Genomic DNA, 17,741 nt, shown 5'->3' with positions numbered 1-17,741 from the left:
AACTCACTAATGATCAAGCTTATAATTCTGGAGCAGGTTAATTTAGCTGCAAGTCTTATTGTCTGCAAGGGGACTTGCTGGTCTGTTTTCAGATTTTAGGCTATTAATTATTTTTTGGGCATAGTTGTCAACTTTTCCCTTTTCTTGCGAGGAATCCTGTTCGGAATAAGGGAATTTCCCTTAAAAAATGGGAAAAGTTGACACCTATGCTTTTGGGACTGACCATGGAATAATGGAATAGCATTATTTTTTTTATTTTTAGGATGCTGTCACAAAATGACTCATGGGGGCATGCCCATTCCCATATTGGTAGCTTTTTCAATTGCTCAGTCACAAAACAACCAAAGCTGGTACCTCTGTATTCAGATAAACACGATTTCTTCAAAATCTTTAGTAATTGATTTGAAATCTATACAAAAAAACATTGCAATGCAGCAATTACTCTGTTCTTCATTCTACATTCATTATACGGTAGCAATTTTTCTCATTTTCAAGTACTAACTCAGCACTACCAGCACATCCTGGCCTTGGTAAAGGTAAAGGTACCCCTGACCATTAGGTCCAGTCGCGGATGACTCTGGGGTTGCAGCGCTCATCTCGCTTTACTGGCCGAAGGAGCTGGCGTTTGTCCGCAGACAGCTTCCGGGTCATGTGGCCAGCATGACTAGCCGCTTCTGGCGAAACCAGAGCAGTGAACTGAAACGCCGTTTTCCTTCCCACCTGAGCGGTACCTATTTATCTACTTGCACTTTGACATGCTTTCGAACTGCTAGGTGGGCAGGAGCTGGGACCGAACAACGCGAGCTCACCCCATCACGGGGATTCGAACCTTCTGATTGGCAAGCTCTAGGCTCAGTGATTTAGACCACTGCGTCCCTATCCTGGCCTTGGTATTTGCTCTAAAAGAGACAAATGTGTCGAACTGTCCAGTATGATGGCTCATCCTTGAATGGCTGCCATATAAAGAGTGAGGTGAAACAGGGCTGTGTTTTCATTCCATTTGGCATATTCTTTTCCCTATTGCTTTCACAGGCTAGTGTGTTCACCAGTTCAAGGAGTGCTTGGGTTCTAGTCAACCTGGCATGACTCCAGTCCAAGGCAAAAGTGTTGTGGGTCCTTATCTGAGAGATTTTTTTTTTGCAGATAATTCAGCCTTGACCTCACACTCTGAGGAAGCTCTATAGAGACACACCAACCATTTTACCCAAGCCTGCATGGAGTTCAGTGTTATCAGCAGTCTGGTGAAGACCAACATCCTGGGTCACCAGCACTCCATGCATCAGCATTAGTGATCACATACTTGAGGTGGTAGACAATTTTGTATACCTGGGTTCCACTATAATCTTAACCACTCCATCAATACTGAGCTGCACAATTTATTGGGGAAGTATTCCATTGATGAAAAACTAAGCACTGCTTTAGTTTGTACCTTTTGCAAAACATTATGCCACTTTGACAAATAAAGACCATCCATACTGCCCATTCCTTTGTGTTCCACTTTCTCCATTATCTGGGACTTGCTACGGGTCATTGCAAGCCTTTGTGTCTCTTGTTGACCTGCTGCAGATAAACATTGAAACTTTCTGAAGATGTGTGACAAACATGTTTTCTTCTGCAATGTTCCACACAACCCCTAACTCTGAGCAATGAGCATGCAATTTTCTCCCCTGCAATTATTTCAAGTTCACAATTGTTCATTCAACTTCTTCATCATGTCCCAAAGGATTCCTGGTAGCCAAAAGCACAACTATAAACCACGAATGAAGGACTAATTCAGAGCTGAGACTTGGTAAAATTGAGATTCCATTATGCTGGACACTAAGGCTAAATCCTGACTTCAGATCATGAAATGATACACTATATGTGTGGTCATGCAACTTGAGATGTGTTATACTCAAGGACAATTGAAGGACAATGTGTGAACTGTTGATTAGTTCAAGAAGGAATGTTGGTGTGCAAAATGTTGGCTTTGATAGTGCTTCAATTACTGCTGCTGTTTCAGACAGTGAGCAGCATTCCTACGGCCAAATGTGTGATTGGTAAACCTGCTCCTATTCTTCACAGGTATTACCAGTCAGGGGAGTTCACCATTGGTGTTATAATGTCTCAGATCTTCATCATTTACGACCATATAACATTCAGAAGACATCCCTCTCAGGAGTTGATTGATGACCTTATGTAAGGAGCTGAGTATGTTAACCATACCATACTTCTGTCCAAGTATTTTTGGATAGGGTGGGTTCGTTTAGTTACAAAAATATATATAAATGATGTTTGTGTGTGTGTGTGTGTGTGTGTGTGTGTGTTTTAAAAAATCTAAATAGTGTATAGAAAATAGTATAAGGTAATTATATTTTTTAAAATCAACACATTATATATAAATAACTTATGATAGCGATACAGGTTAATTTTTTAAAAGAAAAAATGCTTTCAAGCAAGCATCTAAAAGAACAACAACAACAACAACAAGAAGAAGAAGAACAACAACATATGCAGCCCATCTGACTGGGTTGCCCAGCCACTCTGGGCAGATCACAACAAAAAATAATAAAAACATGGCACAACATCACACTAAAAACTTTAGTGCCTTCAGAAGTCTGTTAGAAATCATGTAGCTGTTTTATCTTCTTGACATCTGCTGGGAGGGTGTTCCACAGGGCAGGCGCAACTACCGAAAAGGCCCTCTGCCTGAGTATTGAGGATGCCTGCTTAATGTAAATAAGGGAGTTCCAAAGTATAGCTGCTGCCGGACTGACTCCTCACAAATGTGACATTTGTAAATGTGCACGTTCAATAGTAGTTGATCTATGTATCGTGGAACTGAAGAAACAGGCAATCCACCTTTTACTCCGAAACCATAAAATAACACTCCTACCCAGAATCTGCACACAAGTAGGCAATAGATTATCCACAGCCAAGCACTTTATCTCTGAAGGTAGTTTTGCTAGATTGCCTCTGCTTCATAAATAAAAAGTTTTCTATGGGATGGAGGACTACTCCCATAAGGAGTAAACAAAATTATATTTACCGTAGGTTGTAATGGCTGACTATGGATATTCAATTGCCTTCTCAAACAGTAGGATGTATATGCATCCATGTCTGCAGAATGACTTGACCGCGAACTTTGTGCAACATCTAAAACCAAGAATTTCCTGTTTTTCAGTCTTTGAAAAATCAGCTTTATGTGACCAAAACAGTCTTATATGTCATATGGAGGGAACCTATCTATGCTATTAACACAACTGAGTCAGTGAGTATGAGTTGTTTTGAACATTGAGCATGTGTGTCCATGTGCTATTGACTTCTAAACAAGCTATGTCATTGAGCTAATATTTCTAGAAGTCACATGTTCAGCTCTGTGGGTCAAGGTTCCATCACATAAACTGGAGGATACAATATGCCTTAATGTATCAGGAAACACATTTTGAACCAAAAAATAGTAAGTACTGGTCTCTGAAAGTGCTGCATTCTAATATTTCACATGATTCACATTCCAGGATACTGACACAGAACTACCAGCACATCTTGGCCTTAGTATTTGCAGTGAAGGAGATCAATGGCAACCCCCAAATCTTACCCAACATCACTCTGGGTTTTGATGTCTATAATAATAATTTTAATACAAAATTCACATACGAGGCCTCATTGAAAGTTCTTTCCACACATGGCAAATTCATCCCTAACTATAAATGTGATGTCCAGAACAATCTGGTAATGCTTATTGGAGGTCCTAGTTCCAACATCATTGGAAAGGCCGCAACAATACTGGGCATCTACAAGATCCCACAGGTAAATTGTGTTTATGGAAACTATTTTTAAGAAGCAGATTTTGAGTTGGGAAGTGGAATGTGATATGGCTGAAATTAAGAAGAGCACTATGCATGCTGCTTAAAGGTCAAATTCTGAGTGAGGCATCTCAATTTGAGTGTGATTTCTTTCACACATACATGTGAAATGAGAGACTATATCTGAACAGCATGATGAGCAATCTTCATTTTGCTGGACACCAAAATGACAATATACAAAATGCAGCAAAATACAAAATACAATTGTAGTTTACTCAGTGTAGACCCACTGTAGTTAATGGATATGACTAATGTAGATCCATTTATCATAGCGGTTCTGCTTTAACTTAAATGTTTGGATCAAGGGTTCCGTCTGCAGAATCACCCCAAAATAAATAGCCAAGTAGCCAATTTACCCAAGATCTCCCCGCCTTTTTCCATTCAGGCTTGCAAGTGTCAGCCTCCTCAACTTTCTCCTTGCCGTGCTTAACAGACTCCCTATACAGCAGGGAGAAGGCATCAACATAACCCCCCCCCTTTCCAAATTCTCTCTTTAGTGGCCTGTAGAAGGTCACAGAAGTTTCTGCAAAAGAAAGTGCCTCTCTCCTAAATGACCCATGGGGGTTAGAGGGGATGCAGCTGGTCCTGCAGCAATGACCCTAAGGTGGTGGGAAGAGCAGACAGGAAGGGCCTGATAGCTGAGGCTTGGTCTGATTCAGTGTAAGGCAGCCTTCAGTGTTCCTAAATACAGCTTTACTTCCTACCCGCTGCTGTTTTGCTTTATTTTATTTAGATCGCATATGCTCCTGCTCCAGAGACAAATAGCAAGCCCCAAGGTGCTTTCTTCCACTGGATGTTCCCAAATGGGGCCCAGCAGCATAGGGGGATCCTCAGGTTGTTGCTGCACTTCAGATGGATCTGGATTGGAGTGCTTTACCTCGATGTGCACAGTTCCAAGATTTTTGTACAGAATCTGCTTTCCATGTTTTCCCGCAATGGCATTTGCTTGGACTTCGTCAAAACCATACCAGATATAGGATTTTCTAATCAACTACCTGAAATGGCAGAGCAGGCATGTGGGATTATAAACATTACCATGGAAAGCAGAGCCAATGCAGTGATCTTCCATGGTGACTATCAGGCCATAATGAATTTAAGAATTTTCCTCGAGCTCTCGAAGTTCGAAGGTCTTTCAGTGAAAACAAAGGTCTGGATTATGACAGCAGATGTGGATTTCACATCAATTCCCATTCAAAGAAGCTGGGACATTCATTTCATCCATGGATCTGTATCCCTTGCAATCTCCTCAAAGGAAGTGGCGGGATTCCAGGGATTTCTGCAAATGAGGAACCCAACATTGGAAAAAGAGGATGGTTTCCTGTGGGACTTCTGGCAAAAGGTATTTGATTGCTCGCTCCCCAGCTCTGATGAAGACAAGAGGGATAGAAATAATTGTACTGGGGAAGAGAAACTGGAGTCTCTTCCTGGATCTGTTTTTGAAATGAGCATGACTGCCCACAGCTACAGTGTCTACAATGCCATCTATGCTGTGGCACATGCTTTGCATGCCATGTATTCTTCCAAATCAAAGCACAGGACAGTGATGAATGGAGATAGATGGAAGGACCAGAATAAGAAGCTACAACAGGTAATCCAACTCACTGAGTTCTAGCAACTTGAAATTCCAATTTCTATGGCATTTCCCCCATCAGACAAAACAGGGATATGCAACCTATTTCGTCAGACACAAATTAGCACCCAAAGATGCCATTTTATATATTTCTTTTTTTCAGCTTCCTCACTTTCTGAGAAGCACCCCATTTAACAACAGTGCTGGAGATGAGGTTTCTTTTGACCATAATGGTGAATTAGTAGCTGGATTTGATATTATCAACTGGGTGACGTTCACAAACCAGTCCTTCCTTAGAGCAAAAGTTGGAAAGATAGACCCTCTGGCAACTCCAGATAAACTGTTCACCATTTCTGAAGATGCCATCATATGGCCCACCAGGTTCAACCAGGTAGGACCCATTTGCATTTATACATATATTTAATTCCCTTGCCAATATCATTAGTGGTTTAGTCTTTAGAAATGGAAAATTGTTGGCCCTGCCTGCTTTTGATCAAATTTGGTATCCTTTGGGAGGTAATGTATGATATGTAGACTGAATGAACAAACGAACCTCAATTTCCAATTCAATATTTGATTTCACATTTGAGGCATCTATCTTCACAGAAATACCATGTGCAATTGTATAAGCTTATCAACACCAAACCAAAAGGCCAATCAGAAAACAAAAGTTAAAGTAGCCTTCATCATCTGCTGTGCTCCAGATGGCTTAGTCTACAACTCCTGTCAGTCCCAGGCAACAAGATTGCACTGATGCTCTGATTGAGTTGCAGTCCAAAAAGTCTGGTGGGCAACAGGTTGGCAAAAGCTATTGTAAAGCATAAGGCCATAGTTATTGTTGTTGTTGTTGTTCAGTTGTTCAGTCGTGTCTGACTCTTCGTGACCCCATGGACCAGAGCACGCCAAGCACCCCTATCCTCCACTGCCTCCCGCAGTTTGGCCAAACTCATGCCGGTCGCTTCAACAACACTGTCCAACCATCTCATCCTCTGTCGTACCCTTCTCCTTGTGCCCTCCATCTTTCCCAACATCAGGGTCTTTTCTAGGGAGTCTTCCCTTCTCATGAAGTGGCCAAAGTACTGGAGCCTCAACTTCAGGATCTGTCTTTCCAGTGAGCACTCAGGGCTGATTTCTTTAAGGATGGATAAGTTTGATCTTCTTGCAGTCCATGGGACTCTCAAGAGTCTCCTCCAGCACCATAATTCAAAAACATCAATTATTCGGCGATCAGTCTACTTTATGGTCCAGCTTTCACTTCCATACATTACTACTGGGAAAACCATAGCTTTAACTATAGGGACCTTTGTCGGCAAGGTGATGTCTCTGCTTTTTAAGATGCTGTCTAGGTTTACTCCTTCATGGATCACTGCCTTGTCATGGCGAAGGGGCTTGAATAACTCAGGGAAGCTATGAGCTATGCCATGCAGGGCCACCCAAGATGGACAGGTCATAGTGGAGAATTTAGACTAAATGTGATCCACCTGGAGGAGGAACCGGCAAGCCACTCCGGTATCCCTGCCAAGAAAACTCCATGGACAAAGACAACAAGGCCATAGTAACGAAAACCAATTACAAATGGGTAGAAACATTGAAAACTGGCTCAATGTTGAGCTGCTGAAATAAAAGAACTCTATTTACCCTCACATTTTCACATTTGTGTGTGTGTATTATAAACATTAGCTTCTTTCATTTGTTGACAGGCACACCCTCTTTCAGTGTGTAATGACAATTGCCTTCCTGGCTATCACAAGACAAAGAAGGAAGGGAAACCATTTTGCTGTTATGATTGTCATCCCTGTCCAGAGGGGAAGGTTGCAAACCAGAATGGTAAGAAATGCTGTGTAACCATTATATCTGGCATTTATATGTCCTGGTGCTTAGACGAGTTACCATAACATTTCAGGTTATTCATGCTTCTGGTGATGACTGAATAAATGCCACATATTGTTAAAAAGGATGTGTGCCATTATGGGTAGTATGAGTAGGTACCATTGCTGAAAGCAAGGGCCATTTGCCTTTTGAGAAACCTTGTGGGTCACATGCAAGTGGTGGGCATGGCTAGAAGTAATTGTGGGGCGGAGCAAGAAAAGATATTGTAGCACATCCAGACAAAATAGGGCATGATAACTCTAACCATGTAAAAGCTACTGCTGACACAGGAACTGAGTTATTGGTGCTCTGAATCTATTATGATCACATTAAAAGCTTAACTGCATGAAAATAATGGAGCATTATATTTCAGTTTTTGGTTCAAGCTACGTACAGCTGAGCATTGATTACTGAGATTATCTATCTATTTATTTATCCATCCATCCATCCATCCATCCATCCATCCATCTATCTATCTGGAATTTCATATGTATTTCTTCCAGATATGGATGGCTGCTTCCTATGTCCAGAGGGCCATTATCCAAATATTAACAGGAATTTCTGCCTCCCAAAAACGATAACCTTCTTGTCTTATGAAGAACCTTTGGGAATAGGTTTGGCCATTGCTGCCCTCTCCCTTTCTCTCATTACAGCTCTGGTGCTGGGAACCTTTATGAAACACCACAAGACGCCCATTGTCAAAGCCAATAACCAGAGCCTTTCCTACACTCTCCTCGTCTCCCTCCTGCTTTCTTTCCTTTGTGCTTTTTTATTCATTGGTCGACCCAATGCAGTGACATGCCTCCTTCGACAAACTGCTTTTGGCATCATCTTCTCGGTGGCTGTTTCTTGCATGTTGGCCAAAACCATCACCGTGATTCTAGCTTTCATGGCCACCAAGCCAGGATCCAAAATGAGGAAATGGATGGGGAGGAAAGTGTCTGCCTCTATTGTCCTTTCTTGCTCCCTTATTCAAGTCACTCTTTGCACTGGCTGGCTGGCATCTTCTCCACCGTTCCCAGAATTGGACATGCATTCAGCTGTTAGTGAGATCATTGTGCAATGCAATGAAGGGTCAGGTGTAATGTTTTATTGTGTATTGGGCTTCATGGGTTTCTTGGCTACTGTCAGTTTCACTGTGGCTTTCCTAGCCAGGAACTTACCAGACACTTTCCAGGAAACTAAGTCAATCACCTTCAGCATGTTATTGTTTTGCAGTGTTTGGTTATCCTTCTTTCCCACATACTTGAGCACCAAAGGCAAATACATGGTGGCTGTTGAGATCTTCTCCATCTTGGCTTCCAGTGCTGGGTTACTGGGTTGTGTCTTTTTCCCAAAGTGCTACATTATTTTGCTGAGACCTGATTTGAACAAAAAGGCACATCTAATAAAGAGAATGATTTGACCAATTTTTTTCCTGTATCATTTGCTTTGGCCTATCCTTGAGCTCACTTCCCATTGTTCTTGTTTGAGGTTCTCTTTCTGCAGGGGTGGTATTAAATAATAGGAAATCGGTAGCAGATGTCCTCAGCACATTTTAGGCATTAATTGGAGAGAAGTAAATGGCCAGTTGTTATATTTTCATAATGATAATAATGACAATGGTTATGATACAGCATTTATTATGATGGTGATCCAGACTGTTGATTTGGAGCTGTCTCCAACTGCCTCAGGCAAAGCAAGAATCCCACCAAACTGGCATAATTTGGTTTCTGTTTCAGGCTGTGGCTAAATCCTGTGCACAGCCCTGTCAGTTTACACCTTGTGTAAAACATTATGCCATTTCAACACGAGGGCATTTCTCATCTGCCGCATCTTTTCTGGTATTTTACCTTGCATCTTTTTTTCTGGCATTGTTTATGGGTCATTGCAAGCCTTTGTGTCTCTTGCTATTTCACTGCAGCGAATCAGTGAAACTTTCTATGGACGCACAGTAAACATATTTTATTTTGCTTTGTTTCATACAGTGTCTAACACTGAGCATGCAGAGTGTGCATGCACACGAAAGCTCGTACCAAGAACAAACTTAATTGGTCTCTAAGGTGCTACTGGAAGGATTTTATTATTATTATTATTATTTATTTTGTTCTGAGCATTCAGTTATTTCCCCTGTAATTATTCAGAATTAACCATTATTGATTTGACTTTGTCCTCGTGTCCCAAAGGAGTCCCGGTTGCCAACTGTAAAAAATAAATAAAAAAATGAAGCAAGATAGAAGAATGTCATTAACACACCCTGGTATATTCAGAACCTGGACTTGGTGAAATCAGGACTCCATTATTCTGATAACTGAGACTTCATCCTAGCTTCAAACCATAGCATAAAACACTGATTTTGTGGTTGTCAGTGAGGACTATGCTCAGGGGCACTCGAAGGACAACGTGAGAACAGGTGAAGGTTTCAGGAAGGATTGCCATTGTACAAGATGCTGACATTTTTGGTGTTGGGGTTACTGCTTCTCCCTCAAGCAGTAAGCAGGATATCTGCTGTTAAATGCACAACGAGTGAGCCTATTCCTATTCTTCACAAGTATTTTCAGTCAGGGGAGCTCACTATTGCTGGCATAATTTCTCAGATCTACATCCTTTATGATCCAATCAAATTTGAAAGACATCCCTATCAGGAGCTGATTGATGATTTCATGTAAGGAACCGAGTCTGTTAGCCTTCCCATGCCCCTTTCCAAGTAATATTTTGGAGTAGTGTGGTTTGGCATTTCTGCAATAGATTGGAGGTTTATTTAAACAAATTCATTTATGTGTTGGAGCTATAAACTACTTAATGAAAGTTCTGTAATACTGTACATAATAAAAAAAATCAGCTTAACTAAATAATATTGTGAGGGCCATATTTAAGAGCTGGGGTGACTTTGCTATCTCTGATAAGCAGAAAGACTATATTTTGTAATAATATAAAACAGTGCAATGAAGATGCCTGTCTAATATTAAAAGGCAGCACATTCTAAAGCACAGTTGCTATCACATGGAAGATAAACTCCTACATGGAAACGCAGAACGAGTATTATATGACATTTGTAAATTTGCAGGTTCCTACCAATGCATACTTCTTTGTTCAAAAAGTTTTCCAAACTTTCCCTATGCTACATGGCATTGTAATAATAATAATAATAATAATAATAATAATAATAATAATAATATCATCATCTGTGGTAGTTGAGGTAGATGTAGCACCATTCTCAAAGAAACAGTCAGTACACCTAGCACTCCACACAGTTAGATGCATATATCTACCTGGTATTGACACATAATCTTGTGTGAGCAGAACGAGAATATCCACAGCCAAACACTGTGCGTTCATTAATGAAACTGACCCACTTCACAGAGAAAGTGCCATTACAGTTGTGAACATATCCCTGTTTGTCACTCAACCCAAAATCAGCTGCATCTGCTTTCTATATAATAAGTAAGAACCATATCTATGACAGTACCCCCTGTGAGTTAGTGAGTAGCAATTGTATTGAACATATGGGTCAATATGCTTCCAAACTAGTGGCTCTGGGCCAATGTTATTTCCATTGAGCTGGGGCCTACACTCTTTCTTAATGCAATTTTGCTTAGCAACCATATGTTGAATAGAAATGCAGCTACTATTTTTTTCCTGAAATTGCCGCACTCTTGCATTTCATGTGATCCTCATTTCAGGCTACTGACACAGAACTACCAGCACATTTTGGCCTTGGTATTTGCAGTGAAGGAAATCAATGACAACCCCCAAATCTTACCCAACATCACTCTCGGCTTTGACATCTATAATCATTACTTTAATCCACAATTCACAAGTCAGGCAGCATTAAAAGTTCTCTCCACACACGACAAATTCATCCCTAACTACAAATGTGATGTCGAGAACAATCTGGTAACTGTCATTGGGGGACCCAATTCCAACATCATTGGACATATTGCAACCATACTGGGCATCTACAAGTTTCCACAAGTAAGGCATGCACATGGGGATTATTTTAAGATGAAGGTTTTGAATTTGGAAGTGGAAAACGATGTGATTGAAATTAAGAAAGACACTGTGCATGCTGCTTAAACATCAAATTCCGAGTGAGGAATCTCGATTTGGCAATTTGATTTCTTTCTCATATGTATAGCCTCTGATACGAAATGGGAAATCCTCTCAGAACACATGGTAAATAGCCTAGTTGGCTGGATTCTAAAAACTTCCAACAGTAACATAATAGAACAATATGATAGATTGTGATTCCACAAAATTCAAAGGATGAATGCAATTCAAGTTTACACAGAGTAGATTCGTAATAATTAATGAAAGTCACTAATGCAGATTTATTTATTTCTATGGAACTGCCCTGAGTAAAACATAACTGCATACAAGTCTAGTTACTTATTTACAAATGAAATGTCAGAACAACAGGCTTGGAGTGAGGATGGCGGAAGAGAGAAATAAATTCTACCTGACAGAAACTGCTGGGAGCCAGAGTGGTAGCCTTTGGATTTGTGTGCAGTTGACCCACCTAATAAGTCATAGGACTGCAGTTTACAGGATCTACTTTGCCAGTGACTTCTCTCAGTCTGTGGACTGAATCTGTCCACCCTGACTGTCTAGTGAACCAGTCTGTGGCCTTTAGTGCTTTGAGCAAAAAGAGTATTGATCAGCTTCACTGTGTTCCTGTACCTCTCAAAGTCATGAGTTACATTCGTTTCAGGGATAGATTGAGATAATTAAAGAAAGGAAGGTTTGCATACTCTATTTGTCCATTAAATAGATCCCATACATGGCCTCTGGGCACAATCTTGGTCTCCTTTTAAGTCACCCACACTCATCCAGCAGCATATCAGTCTCCCAACCTAGGCAGTGGGTTTTTCAGAGCATCAGAGGTTCATACTGCTAGAGTGAATTTTTATAGCTAAGATTTATGCCTTGGCTATAACCAAGCAACATGTAATCATCTCAGTTGGTGAGCTGCCGACAAAAGACGGTCAGTCTGCCATGATATCCTCTTCCCAGAACTATCACTTGCCCTCCAGTTGTGGCTTCCTTCCTCCACTTTGATCCCCAAGGATAACTCTTGGTTCCTTTTTCCTGCCCTGACTCAATCTTATTGACTCCAACCAGCCATGTCTCTAGCCTTCCCTCCTGTATCTCTATTTAGTTTTCTATTCATACATCCAGCCTCAATACTTCATGATGGCTTATGAAAGGTTTGATGCTGAGGTCTTTGAAAACTCTCGTCGGAGAGATACTCCATTGGGCCAGGTGCCCTTTCCTTCCAAGAAGTAGTGAAGGGATTTTGGGTGTCCGGAAGGCGAGTAGAACCTTGGTGAGCCTGGGGGTGGAATTTAAGGGAGCCACAGAGGTAAGGTCTATTTGTGATGTGGGGATATGTAAGAGGGCACATAGATGCCCTTTTGCTGAATTCTGAGTGGTCCATCTTGGGGGCCCAAGGCCACCACTGTGAATGGTCAAGCATATCCTGTCCAGTAAGAGGAGGAGAGATTGTATGCCTGGTGAGCTTGTAGGGAAGTATCCACTTTCATTAGGTTGTTTTAGCTGACTCTGGAGGCCCTTTGAAGGCTCAGCATGCAAGTAGTGGAACTGGTGTGAGTTAGGCAGGTCAGTCAGGAAAGGTAGACGGGTTGCAAGTGCTTGTAGGAACTTGTCCATCTGGGTGGTTAGCCCATTAATGCTTTTAAAGATGCAGTGTAGAGTCCGGGTTATTAGATCAAGTTGATATAGACCCAAACCGTCACCTAAACCTGTCCCTGCCCCTGTTGGGAATACTTCAGTCGGTAGAGCAGGAAACTCTTAATCTCGGGGTTGTGGGTTCGAGCCCCACATAGGACAGCATATTCCTACATTACAGGGGGTTGGACTAGATGCTCCTTGTTGTCCCTTCCAACTATAAAATTCTAGGGTTCTTTGATACTATGAATATATGCTGAAGACAGAAAAAAATCTTTTGGAACTGAACTGATGCTTTCAGGATAGTACCAGATTTTGATAATACACATACACAGAAGGGCTGTGGCTCAGTCACAGTGCATCTGTCTTGCATGTGGAAGACCCCAGGTTCAATCCCCCAGCTTCTCCCTGTAGGGCAGGGAGAAACCTCTGCCCAAATGTATGGCTCAACAGAAGGCAGCTGCCTATGTTCCTAAATAACACCACTTCCTACCTGCTCCTTTTTTATTTCTTTCCTTTAGCTGATATATGCCTCTGCTTCAGAGACAAATAACAATGCTGAGGATGCTTTCTTCCACTGGATGTTCCCAAATGGGGCCCATCAGTATAGGGGGATCCTCCAGTTATTGTTGCATTTCAGGTGGACATGGATTGGAGTCCTTTACCTTGATGTGGACAGTTCAAAGATATTTGTACAGAAGGTGCTTTCCACGTTTGTCGATAATGGTATTTGCTTTGACTTCATCAAAACCATACCAGATATAGGATTTTCTAATCAACTATCTGAAATGGCAGAGAAGGCATGTGAAATTATAAATATTACCATGGAAAGCACAGTCAATGCAGTGATCTTCCATGGCGACTTTCAGGCAATGTTAAGCTTAAGAATCTTGCTCAGGTTCTCACAATTTGAGGATGTACCAGTGAAGATGAAGGTCTGGATTATGACAGCAGATGTGGATTTCACATCAATTCCTATTCAAAGAAGCTGGGACATTCATTTCATCCATGGATCTGTATCCCTTGCAATCTCCTCAAAGGAGGTGGCGGGATTCCAGGAATTTCTGCAAATGAGGAACCCAACATTGGAAAAAGAGGATGGTTTCCTGTGGGACTTCTGGCAAAAGGTATTTGATTGCTCGCTCCCCAGCTCTGATGAAGACAAGAGGGATGGAAATAATTGTACTGGGGAAGAGAAACTGGAGTCTCTTCCTGGATCTGTTTTTGAAATGAGCATGACTGCCCACAGCTACAGCGTCTACAATGCCATCTATGCTGTGGCACATGCTTTGCATGCCATGTATTCTTCCATATCAAAGCACAGGACAGTGATGAATGGAGATAGATGGAAGGACCAGAATAAGAATTCATGGCAGGTAAGCATATTCAGTGTGATCCAGTAACCTGAGATTTCAACTTGCATGATATTTCCCTCCTCGGAACAGGGACATGCAAACATATCTCAAATGGCAACAATTTGCCATCTAAATATGTATGTTTGCATCTCTTACTTTTCTTTTCAGCTCCCCCAATTTCTGAGAAGCACTCCATTTAACAACAGTGCTGGAGATGAGGTTTCGTTTGACATTAATGGGGAATTAGTAGCTGGATTTGATATTATCAACTGGGTGACATTCACAAACCAGTCCTTCCTTAGAGCAAAAGTTGGGAGGATAGGTCTTCAGGCACAGTCAGAGAATCTGTTCACCATTTCTGAAGATGCCATCATATGGCCCAGCAGGTTCAACCAGGTAGGATTCGTGTAAAGGTAAAGGTAAAGGGACCCCTGACCATTAGGTCCAGTTGTGTCCAACTCTGGGGTTGCAGCGCTCATCTCGCTTTACTGGCTGAGGGAGCCAGCGTACAGCTTCCGGGTCATGTGGCCAGCATGACTAAGCCGCTTCTGGAGAACCAGAGCAGCGCACGAAAACACAGTTTACCTTCCCGCTGGAGTGGTACCTATTTATCTACTTGCACTTTGACATGCTTTTGATCTGCTAGGTTGGCAGGATCAGGGACTGGGCAACGGGAGCTCACCTCATCGTGGGGATTTGAACTGCCGACGTTCCAATCAGCAAGCCCTAGGCTCAGTGGTTTAACTCGCAGTGCCACCAGCGTCCCTTGACTCATGTGTACTTAAACACATAATTAAATACCTGTGCAATATTCCAAAAATGTTTCAGTCTTAAGACATGAAAATAGGTCGGTTTTGTGTCTAGTGCTTCCTGCTTTCTATCACGTTGGCTCTTTTGGAAGGAAGGGGGAAATATTGATTAAATAAATAATTAAGCAAGTCAACCCTAATTTTCTTCTACAGATTAAATTTGGTATCTAAGGGACCTGTTTTTTTCAGGAACACCATGGAAACATGTACATATTTAGCAACCACCAATGTCAAAGGACAAATCTGAAAACAAAATTGTACAGCAGCCTTCACCAACTGATGCCTTCTGATGATGGTGCTGATGAAATGATGAGAATTGACATATAAAGTATCTGGAGGCCACTGGGTTGGTGAGGGTTGCTGTAAAGCATAATAACATAATGCTGAGTAAGAAAAAAACACAACCAATTAAAGATAATTCAGAAGATTGGAAAAATGGTTCATTTTTTGTGTTCTGAAATAAATGTAAAAAATCAGTATCCTCAGTTTCATATATTTTGTCTTTGATGAACGTCATCTTAATTTATTGGCAGACAAACCCTCTTTCAGTATGTAATGACAATTGCCTTCCTGGCTATCACAAGACAAAGAAGGAAGGAAAACCATTTTGCTGTTATGATTGTCATCCCTGTCCAGAGGGGAAGTTTGCAAACCAGAAGGGTAAGAAATGCCATGTCTATATTATATCCATCATTTATACTTTAAGGTGTATGGACATTTTTGGCTCAGCACCAGCAGTTCCATACTATGTACAACTTAGCTTTAATTATTTATCTATATACAGGATGTGCGGGTGTGGATGAGTGTACACATAACTACGTATTTATTCAGGAATTTCACATTAATTTCTTCCAGATATGGATAGCTGTTTTCAGTGTCCAGAGAGCCATTATCCAAATATTAACAGGGATTTCTGCCTCCACAAAGCTATAACCTTCTTGTCTTATGAAGAACCTTTGGGAATAGGTTTGGCCATTGCTGCCCTCTCCCTTTCTCTCATTACAGCTCTGGTGCTGGGAACCTTTATGAAACACCACAAGACGCCCATTGTCAAAGCCAATAACCAGAGCCTTTCCTACACTCTCCTCGTCTCCCTCCTGCTTTCTTTCCTTTGTGCTTTTTTATTCATTGGTCGACCCAATGCAGTGACATGCCTCCTTCGACAAACTGCTTTTGGCATCATCTTCTCGGTGGCTGTTTCTTGCATGTTGGCCAAAACCATCACCGTGATTCTAGCTTTCATGGCCACCAAGCCAGGATCCAAAATGAGGAAATGGATGGGGAGGAAAGTGTCTGCCTCTATTGTCCTTTCTTGCTCCCTTATTCAAGTCACTCTTTGCACTGGCTGGCTGGCATCTTCTCCACCGTTCCCAGAATTGGACATGCATTCAGCTGTTAGTGAGATCATTGTGCAATGCAATGAAGGGTCAGGTGTAATGTTTTATTGTGTATTGGGCTTCATGGGTTTCTTGGCTACTGTCAGTTTCACTGTGGCTTTCCTAGCCAGGAGCTTACCAGACACTTTCCAGGAAACTAAGTCAATCACCTTCAGCATGCTATTGTTTTGCAGTGTTTGGTTATGCTTCTTTCCCACATACTTGAGCACCAAAGGCAAATACATGGTGGCTGTTGAGATCTTCTCCATCTTGGCTTCTGGATCAGGATTACTGGGTTGTGTCTTTTTCCCCAAGTGCTACATCATTTTGCTGAGGTCTGATTTGAACAAAAAGGCACATCTAATAAAAAGAATGTGTTAAAAAAAATCCTTTTGTCTTCTGTGATTGAAAACTACTGTATATTATTTAAGGTTTTATAATATTTTCATACTGTAGGGGTAGCTACAGCATGAAGCACACCCCCACATTCAGAAATTTGAGGGCTAACTTAGAGCAGGGGTCAGCAACAAAAATGTCCTAATGAAACCCATGTCTTCTAATTTTAAAACTAGGCCTCAAGCTTAGAAATAAACCCAGAATTGTTTCTTTTACACCCATAATAAAAACTTTAAAAATAAAAATGGCACAGCTCTCATATCATTATGGGTTAATTTAATGGTTGTGATCATATACACAACTATTCAGAAATAAGTTCCATTGAGTTCAATTGTGCTTACTTTTGAGTAAGTGAAAATAGAATAGCAGCCTATGTGTGCTTAACTTTGGCTGGATCATGCCCATGTTTACTTCACAGTTCTGCTACACCTGATGCCTTACTGAACACAATACTTTGGGGAGGATGGTTTCTCACTCTGCCTAATTATCTTATGCCATAATTATTCACTCACTGCAGCCACAGTCCGAATGACATTGGAGGTTTTAATTTTAAAATGCTATTATAATAGCCTCTGAACTTGACAGAAAAAGGCTGAGGTACACACAGTGCTGTGTCACCCTTTGGGCAGACCACTTTCCCCTATATATTAAGGCAGAAGCCAACAGATCAGTTGAGCATCAGACTGTAAATCCATTGATAACAGGATGTGGTAAATAGATAGTCACTAGAAGATAATGATCAAGATAGGGACAGTGAATTCTTTATCAAGGGACAGCAGCTTTGCCTTCTGGATGACAGGGTACTTTCAGTCCTTGCGACTCATGGTATTGTTGCTATTGCCTCAAACTGATTG

General features: G+C 41.4%; 2 protein-coding genes across 2 annotated transcripts; both read left to right on the top strand.

Annotated features, from left to right (window-relative positions):
* The first annotated feature begins 5,734 nt into the window (after positions 1–5,734).
* On the top strand, positions 5,735–8,689 carry LOC117057392 (vomeronasal type-2 receptor 26-like). Its single transcript, XM_033168234.1, has 3 exons — positions 5,735–5,806; positions 7,116–7,242; positions 7,788–8,689. The coding sequence occupies exon 3, from the start codon at positions 7,790–7,792 to the stop codon at positions 8,687–8,689; it is 900 nt and encodes a 299-aa protein (XP_033024125.1). The 5' UTR covers positions 5,735–5,806; positions 7,116–7,242; positions 7,788–7,789.
* Positions 8,690–9,710: 1,021 nt separating this feature from the next.
* On the top strand, positions 9,711–16,872 carry LOC117057391 (extracellular calcium-sensing receptor-like). The gene is made up of 5 exons (XM_033168233.1): positions 9,711–9,928; positions 10,947–11,238; positions 13,473–14,327; positions 15,649–15,775; positions 15,971–16,872. The coding sequence occupies exons 1-5, from the start codon at positions 9,711–9,713 to the stop codon at positions 16,870–16,872; spliced, it is 2,394 nt and encodes a 797-aa protein (XP_033024124.1).
* The last annotated feature ends 869 nt before the right edge of the window (positions 16,873–17,741 follow it).

This window comes from Lacerta agilis, chromosome 14 (assembly GCF_009819535.1).
Source record: "Lacerta agilis isolate rLacAgi1 chromosome 14, rLacAgi1.pri, whole genome shotgun sequence".
Lineage (NCBI taxonomy): Eukaryota > Metazoa > Chordata > Lepidosauria > Squamata > Lacertidae > Lacerta > Lacerta agilis.
The sequence above is the reverse complement of the archived record's forward strand: the minus strand, read 5'-3'. Positions and strand labels throughout refer to the sequence as shown.

Excerpts from the sequence above, each read along its gene's own strand:
- LOC117057392 (XM_033168234.1), top strand. The coding sequence starts at position 7,790 with ATGGATGGCTGCTTCCTATGTCCAGAGGGCCATTATCCAAATATTAAC.
- LOC117057391 (XM_033168233.1), top strand. The coding sequence starts at position 9,711 with ATGCTGACATTTTTGGTGTTGGGGTTACTGCTTCTCCCTCAAGCAGTA. Across the intron at positions 14,328-15,648 it reads AGAATAAGAATTCATGGCAG|ACAAACCCTCTTTCAGTATG; the intron begins GTAAGCATATTC and ends ATTTATTGGCAG. Across the intron at positions 15,776-15,970 it reads GAAGTTTGCAAACCAGAAGG|ATATGGATAGCTGTTTTCAG; the intron begins GTAAGAAATGCC and ends AATTTCTTCCAG.